Below are 1,957 nucleotides of genomic sequence, written 5' to 3'. Positions count from 1 at the left end.
TATTATTATTATTATTATTATTATTATTATATAGATGATGGGTGGGTAGACAGATAGGATGATGATAGCTAGACAGAGACAGAGAAACAGATAGATAGGTACGTAGATAGACAGACATAGACGATAGATGATAGATAGATAGATAGATAGATAGATAGATAGATAGATAGATAGATAGATAGACACAATGAGATAGATAGATACAATGATAGATAGATAGATAGATAGATAGATAGATAGATAGATAGATAGATAGATAGATAGATAGATAGATAGATGATAGATAGATAGATAGATAGACACAATGAGATAGATAGATACAATGATAGATAGATAGATATATGATTGATAGATAGATAGATAGATAGATAGACACAATGAGATAGATAGATACAATGATAGATAGATAGATAGATAGATAGATAGATAGATAGATAGATAGATGACAGATAGATAGATAGATAGATAGATAGATAGATAGATAGATAGATAGATAGATAGATAGAATACCGACAAACTGATAGATAGGTACATAGATATATGGATATATATGTAGAGAGATAGAGAGATACAGACAGACAGACACAGACACATAGATAGGTACGTATAGATAGATAGATAGATAGATAGATAGATAGATAGATAGATAGATAGATAGATAGATAGATAGATAGATAGATAGATAGATAGATAGATCGGTGGGTGGGTGGGTGGGTGGATGGATGGACAGGTAGATAGACAGATAGAGATATAGAGAGATTGATAGAGATATACTGTAGATAGATAGATAGATAGATAGATAGATAGATAGATAGATAGATAGATGATAGATGATAGATAGATAGATAGATGATAGATGATAGATAGATAGATAGATAGATGATAGATAGATAGATGATAGATGATAGATGATAGATGATAGATGATAGATGATAGATAGATAGATAGATGATAGATAGATAGATAGATAGATGATAGATGATAGATAGATAGATAGATAGATAGATAGATAGACAGACAGATACAGAAAGACAGAAAAAAGAGAGATAGACAGGTAGACAGATAAATATAGCTAGATTATACACACACACACACACACACATATAGAGATAATAAATGAATAGAGATACAGAGAAAGAGAGAAAAAACTTCGAACAAACCCAACGCAAACCATAAGCCTGATCCAACCCCCCCCAACTCTACTTCCCCAGCTGGTGGGATGCCTTGGCTGCCCCCCAAACAGAGACACCCCCCCATCCTCCCTCCGCTCCCCCCTCCCCCAGAGACCCCCCCGAAGGCCCCCCCCCGGAGGGTCCCTTGCGCAAGAGGGATTTCGACAGGCCTTCCCGGGCCCTCCCACCGCCTGGCCCCCTCCCTCCCTGGTCGGTTGGACCCCAAACCCCCATTTCCTGGGCTGGGGGGGGGCAGGGGGAGAGGCCACCTGCTGGGCCCCCACCCCACCCCGGGGGAGGGAGGGAGGGAGGGGCCATAAATAGGGCAGCCCCGAGCGGCGTCCCCAGGCCGGGATGGCGAGACTCAGTTTCCCCTTGGGAGAGATGACCCCCGCCCGGGCTGCTCTGCTGCTGCTGCTGCTGCTGGGCTTGGCTACCGCAGCCCCCCAGACCCGGGTCCTGACCCAGACGCAGGCCCTGGCCTCGGCCCTGGCCCTCTACAACCAGCAGGGAGCCTCCCCCTTCGCCTTCCGCCTGCTGGAGGCCGAGCCCCAGCCGGACTGGGTCAGCCTGGGGGGGTCTTGGTCCCAGGGGGAGGGGGGAGCCTGGGGGGACTTGGTCCCAGGGGGAGGGGGGAGCCTGGGGGGTCTTGGTCCCAGGGGGAGGGGGGAGCCTGGGGGGTCTTGGTCCAAGGGGGAGGGGGGAGCCTGGGGGGTCTTGGTCCCAGGGGGAGGGGGGAGCCTGGGGGGTCTTGGTCCCAGGGGGAGGGGTCAGCCTGGGGGGGT

At 47.3% G+C, this 1,957-nt stretch overlaps 1 protein-coding gene across 1 annotated transcript in view; it reads left to right on the top strand.

Moving 5' to 3' along the window:
* Positions 1–1,514: 1,514 nt before the first annotated feature.
* CAMP (cathelicidin antimicrobial peptide) overlaps positions 1,515–1,957 on the top strand; it is a 7,046-nt gene continuing 6,603 nt past the window's right edge. Inside the window, exon 1 of the mRNA XM_083380147.1 lies at positions 1,515–1,736. Within this exon, the coding sequence (XP_083236273.1) occupies positions 1,527–1,736 (210 nt within the window). The 5' untranslated portion in view covers positions 1,515–1,526. The remainder of the gene's footprint in view (positions 1,737–1,957) is intronic.

The sequence above is a fragment of the Vipera ursinii genome, assembly GCF_947247035.1.
Source record: "Vipera ursinii genome assembly, contig: scaffold_206, whole genome shotgun sequence".
In the NCBI taxonomy this organism is placed as follows: domain Eukaryota; kingdom Metazoa; phylum Chordata; class Lepidosauria; order Squamata; family Viperidae; genus Vipera; species Vipera ursinii.
Note: the sequence above shows the minus strand (reverse complement) of the source record. Positions and strands in the feature narration are given on the sequence as shown.